This window comes from Mesoplodon bidens (genome assembly GCF_964165515.1).
Source record: "Mesoplodon bidens genome assembly, chromosome: 10".
NCBI lineage: Eukaryota > Metazoa > Chordata > Mammalia > Artiodactyla > Ziphiidae > Mesoplodon > Mesoplodon bidens.
In genome coordinates this window covers 63,848,574-63,854,573 of record NC_138172.1, presented here as the reverse complement: position 1 = coordinate 63,854,573, position 6,000 = coordinate 63,848,574, and the positions used below count along the sequence as shown (strand labels likewise).

General features: G+C 33.2%; 1 protein-coding gene across 1 annotated transcript in view; it reads left to right on the top strand.

Annotated features, from left to right (window-relative positions):
* Nucleotides 1–463: 463 nt before the first annotated feature.
* GFRAL (GDNF family receptor alpha like) overlaps nucleotides 464–6,000 on the top strand; it is a gene marked incomplete at both ends in the record, with an annotated part of 57,465 nt that continues 51,928 nt past the window's right edge. Inside the window, 2 exon segments of the mRNA XM_081247368.1 lie at nucleotides 464–485; nucleotides 4,585–4,719. Coding sequence (XP_081103494.1) covers nucleotides 464–485; nucleotides 4,585–4,719 — 157 coding nt within the window.

Sequence of the window (6,000 nt, the reverse complement as noted above, 5' to 3'; positions counted from 1 at the left end):
TTCTCCTTTTTCCTATCCTCAAAGATATAAAATTGCCTAACTGATGCTAATTAATGAAGTAGAAACTGAGCATTCTCAAGTGTCTAGGAAAATTTTGAGTTATAGCTGGGAGGCTTGTACACAGTTTAGCATTCTAGTTGAATGGAAAAAAAACCCCACCTTTTTCCTGATTGCACAGAGTATGTATCATTTCTTAGTATCTGGCTCTTGGGCTTTCTTGGAAGCATAATATCTGAGATCAGTACACTCAGAAGACAGTAATTGAATTTGGACCTATTTAGGAAATTTCACAGCTCAGGAAAGATTGGTGAGGAAGTGGTGACAGGAAGCCGACTTGAATCAGTGATGTTTTTAGGAAGCAGGAGTAGAAGCTGAAACCTTGTTGTGGATAGTTACTGTTAAGAAGGTGGTTGGAAAAAGATATCTGCTTTTCTTCCAGGTGGACAGCCCCAAGCTGGCTACCATGATAGTTTTCATTTTCTTCGGTAAGTGAATTATGCTTCCGGTTTATCTGAATTCATAACACCAATTCTCAGTGAACCAAATGTTGTCTCCTGCCACTTAACTGTCAAACTAACAAATGTTTATAATATAAAGTATTAATTACAAATTTATACTTTAACATAGCTTCTTAATTTTGCAAAAATGTGCACCTACTTTTACTCATTTATAGATCTATAGAAAATGCACAATGTGAGAATTGCATTAACAGCTCAGGATGTTTCTTTTTTATATATAGAATAGTCCAATAACTTTAAGTAATTGATCAGGATTTATAGAATTGACATCTGTACTAGAGCCTTTTAGAAATGAGACCTTCCAGTACCTATTTACAAGTTAGAAGATGACAAATTTTGAATTATTATCTATTTTTCTTTGGTATTAAATTGAAATGAGATTAATTTAAACCATTAATTAAACCATTAATTTAAACCATTCAATTTCCCTGATTTTAGGTGTTAATATTTAATAAGAAGGAGGCAGTTAGTAGAGTAACACAACACGACATCAAATGCTTCTTCACATTTCAGTCAATTTTTGTAACCTAGAGATAAAGTGTGAACTTCTCTCTCTTGTCTTGGGTAGTGTGGATGCATTGTAAGATGTTAGTAAAAAATAATGTATACTTAAAAGTAGACTCTATGAATATCTACTTGCTATATGTGTTATCGGAGAAGCTATTTATATTTTCATCAGCACACAGTAGAATCTACAAATTGCATTCAGAAAAAGGGGTAGTTATAATTGTAGCTGAATATTAATAATTTACTCATTAAAACAAAGCCAGTGTATTTTCTGCTTACTCTCTGCTAATAGATATTGATGAATAAAGGCACACTTGTGGGCAAGAAAACAAAGAAATTTATTTCAAATTATGTTGGAAGTCAAAATAAATCCAATCAAAGAAAATAAAAGCAAGAAAGAAGAAATCACTTATATATTTTCAGGTTTGAGGGGGTTTAAGTAATCGTTATTCAAAATTTTGTTCCTTGCATTTATTGCTAATAATGTTTCCTTATTTCTATCACTTATATATAATAAGGAGAAATCTAGGAAACTTTAATTTTTGTAGATCAGGCAGCAATATAATGAAACACACAAAATAAATTATAACCTCATTATGTCCCCCATTGAAAAGGTAGTGATGGCCTCTTGTTTTCAACTTTCACTTCTAAATTAACCTAGACACTAGGTTGCATGAATAAGAGAAATCATACCTAACACTGTTAGGGTCAAAATTGTGCTATTTGATAAGTTTAATCAATATTTCCCATAGTGCGTACTTCAGAATATTTGTTCAACATCATTTAAATAGGCTTTGTGATGCGGGAAAGTTCTGCAGCCAAAGAAATGTGAGACATTTTTAAAACAAAGCATTTAATAGCCTAATGAGTGTTATGGATCTTTAAAGGGTGATAAAATGTGCAATATTCTCCATCTTATTTATTTTAAAATAGAACCTGTTTCTCACTTAGCATTTCAAGATGATCCTTGAATACTCCTGGCTTAAATACATGGCCAGAAATCATAGTCAGGAATGGATAAGATTCTGGAAAGCTGAAGTTATTTTGAATTTTCTGGGCCAAACCACTGAAGTGGTTTTCCTACTTGATTCAGTATTTCTTCTGAGTGGAAGGTGTGGGAAATCACGTAAAACAATCAAGATGATTATTCAACTTAAAATTTTAAATATGCAAGAAAATAAAACACAATTGGGAAAGATAATATGTAGAATTCATTCATGATCATTGCACTGAGGTACAAGTGAGGTTTGATGATATACCCAGGAGACCATCACCTATAAGCTTCCTGAGAGAAATATTCACAAGATAATAGTGATCAATGAAAAATGAAACTCTAGTTGCTTATAAATTTACTTTCTGACATGAAATCCCTACTTCAGGATCTTTGGCAAGCTGGATTGAAATAAGTAACCTTGGGCCAGAATGGAAGTGGCTCTTTCTCTTTCTCTAGGCTTGCTAACTTAGAACAGGAGCTTGGCTAGATGAGGTTATCCGTGAACACATGAAAACACAGAAAGCTGATATGTCAATTTCCACTTTAGCCCTCAACAAGAAAAATGTGACCAAGTCACATGCATGGGCTTAATCTCCAAATGCAGTGACTCAACCAGTAATACATATGATCCAATCAGTTTTCATGTATTCTCCTTAAGAGAAGAGGTTTGGAAAGAGGTAAGATTTAAAAAAAAAAAAAAAAAAAAAAAGATGTTGTGGCTTTACTTGAAGCCTATAACTCTACGTTGTGACAAGTCGTTCATAATAACATCATCTTTTTAAAAATTCTAATAATTTGGCTCTGATTAAGACATAGCTTGAGGTCTCTTGATTATAGTTAATATACTGTCTCTAGAACTCAATTGTAATTTCCATATTTTTCTATGGATTGATTAAGCAAGTGTCAGTTTGTATGCTTGCAGAATTAGTTTGAGTAATTGGTACAATATACTAAATTAACATTGCTACTTTCTTGATATTTTAAAAAACTTGCTGGAACCTTTTCTCTTTTATCCAAAATAACTTGTAAATATCTGGAAGGTGTTATATTTATTTAATATTAAGTGTTATTTATATATAACTCATCCATAAAGAACGATTCAAGTTGGTTAAGTCAACATGCATTAATTGAATATGTATGATCCATCACTGAGTTGTTGATAGGGATATGATCATGAATTAATGCCTGCTGAGTAAAACCCCAGAACCCAGTGGTAAAGACAAAAATATATATACACTTTCATTATGGAGCAATAAATGCTATAGTTGGGAAATTCCCAAGATTGTAGTGAAACAGATGAGGGGTGTTGAATTCAATTTGAATGTAGGAAAACAGGTATTGAATTCAGGGAATGTTTCCCTTAAAATAGGTTGTTATTGTGTCGAGTCTTAAGTGACAGAAAAAGGGTTATTCCAGAGTAAAAAGTAAAGGAGTGACATACAGTAAATGCTCAGAGGTACAAGGCAGCATGGAGCATCTGAGAAACTATAAATGCTCGAGGACCTCCAGATTGCACATGATGAAGAATAGGAGAGTCATGCTAAGAGGAACCATCCAAAGGATGAAGCAGAGAAACAGCAGGACTAGAATGGTACATGAGGCAGATTAGGGGGTGTAAAGAACCTACCTGAATAAGATAGAACTGGAGGCAGACTGACTAACTGGTGAGTTGGTCAAATATTCAAAATGGGAATCAATGAACTATACAAGAGTGGATATGGGAGAGTAAAGCTGAGGATAGAGAAGGAGCCTATCATGAACCCAAGGTTCCCAGTGTGGGTGCCATTGTGAATGATGAAACTGCTGATGAAGTAGGGTGGTCCAGCAGGGAGTGGTGATGAGCAGGACACTACTGATGATAATATTGTCTGGAAGTGTGTCTGGAACATTTAGGTGGAGATATCATCTGTAACTAGAATACTGGAAAATAACAGGATTGAATTAGATATTTGAGAATCATCAGTCTAGATATTTTAGATAAAACCATAAGTACTTGGAATTGTCCACAGAATGTGTGTAAAATGAGAATAAGAAAAGTCTAAGGACAGAACCTAAGCTTCAAATATACTTTAATAGAAAAGTAAGAGGATCCTGGGAAGAATTCTAACTGTGGTCAGAAAATATCAAACGAATAAGTATCAAGAGAATTAGAATAGAGGGTTGCCAAAAGAAAAGAGTTTCAAGAACAAAATGACAATGAAATGTCCACTGATAAAAATAAGCAAGATGAAGTCTTAAAACTATTAAATTTGATGCTATGGAGGTGATTAGATCATTTTTAAAAGTAGTTTCAACGGATCAATAGAAATAACAATAAATTATAAGTTGAGAAATGAATAGGCAGTAAGAAAGAAAGAGGGCAAATACAGACTTTTTATTTAAGAATCTTATATAAGAGAAACAGAGATCTGTAGCTAGAGGGGAGGTTAAGATCCATTCCAGATTTGTAATGATTTTATCACATTTCAGTTTTCATAATTCTGGTCTTGATCATTAATAACTTAGTTTTGAGGTAACTGCCATATTGCTGTTGTTTTTGTTGTTCTGTTATTGTTGTTATTCAAGCTGTGGGGCTATGCTTGGACAATGAGTCCACTTCCCAAACCATTGATTGCACATATTTAAGAGAACTCTGCCTAAGTGATGCAGATGGATGTAAACATGCCTGGAGAATAATGGAAGATGCCTGCAATGTGTCAGGTAAAACACGCTCTATACTAACATAAAAAGTTTAAAACACACTGAAATAATTTCTTTTTACAGAGATTAAAAATAGAATTTGTTCTTTTCTTTCACTATCCTAGGAACTAAGTTTTTTCTCTAAATACCTTACTTAAACTTGGTATTCAAGTGACTCACCTACAATTACTTATTAGTGAATTTAGATACAAAAGACTGTTCTTAAATTACTCAAGGGCCCTAATGCATTGACACTGCAGGCAACTTTATGCAGGATTTCAGATTATTCTTTTACTTATCTCACCAATGATACAATTATACACATGCCTCTCAGAAGCATGGCAACAATTTTTCAAATAAAATGTTCTTTTGCTTACATGTTAGTATGTCAGGATAACATAGGAAGATAACATTTGTCATAATCAAACATATTATTTATTTGCATGTACATAATATGAGTTTTATATTTTTGCAACCTATACACTATTTTCCATTCCAACTGTGTCAAGAACAAGTTAAAACATATTTTTTATTTTTAACTAGTCCTACATTCCAAACATTTGAGAGGAGGCCCAATGGGTAGAGAGTATGAAGATTGGAAAGTCACTGTCATTTGTTTAACAGAAAAAAAAAAAGTACTGAATATATCAAATAACTGAATATATATTGAATGAGAGCATTATAGTAAGACTCCATTCACTAAAAACAGATAAACTTATTATGTAAGGGGACATTGCCCTAATATTATTATGACATAACTTTTCATAAAATCTTATACTAACATAAAAAGTTTTATCAACTTGTATAATGAATATGATAAAACTGTAAAAACCCAATAAACTTTCTGGCATATTCAGTAAGAGAAATCCAAAGTGAAAAATAAAAGTATGTTCTTTCATGACTCACTTTGCTACTCCAACCATTTCATGAAGAATAAATTCTCTACTGCTCATGACCCTTTCCTATCTGCCTGTGCTTCCTCCACCTCCCAAAAATGTAAGGTGGAGTGTGTTGGGTTAAGAGGCAACCACCCATAGTTCTAACAATGTCAACATTCACAATCTCCAACATTAGAGCTCCTGTCCAGCCACAAGATTTCAAGGAATTACATAGGATATAGACAAGGAGCAAGATTTCCTTTTCTTCCCTGCCCTTGAAAGGAGTGCATGCAATGTGCATATGCCAAAGAAAGTTATAGGTCTCTAATCTAACATCCTCATTACAGTTCAGGAAAAGAATTTCAATTGCAGGTTTTCTCAAATAACATAATGATATTAAGATGAGAATAAAGGACAATGACAA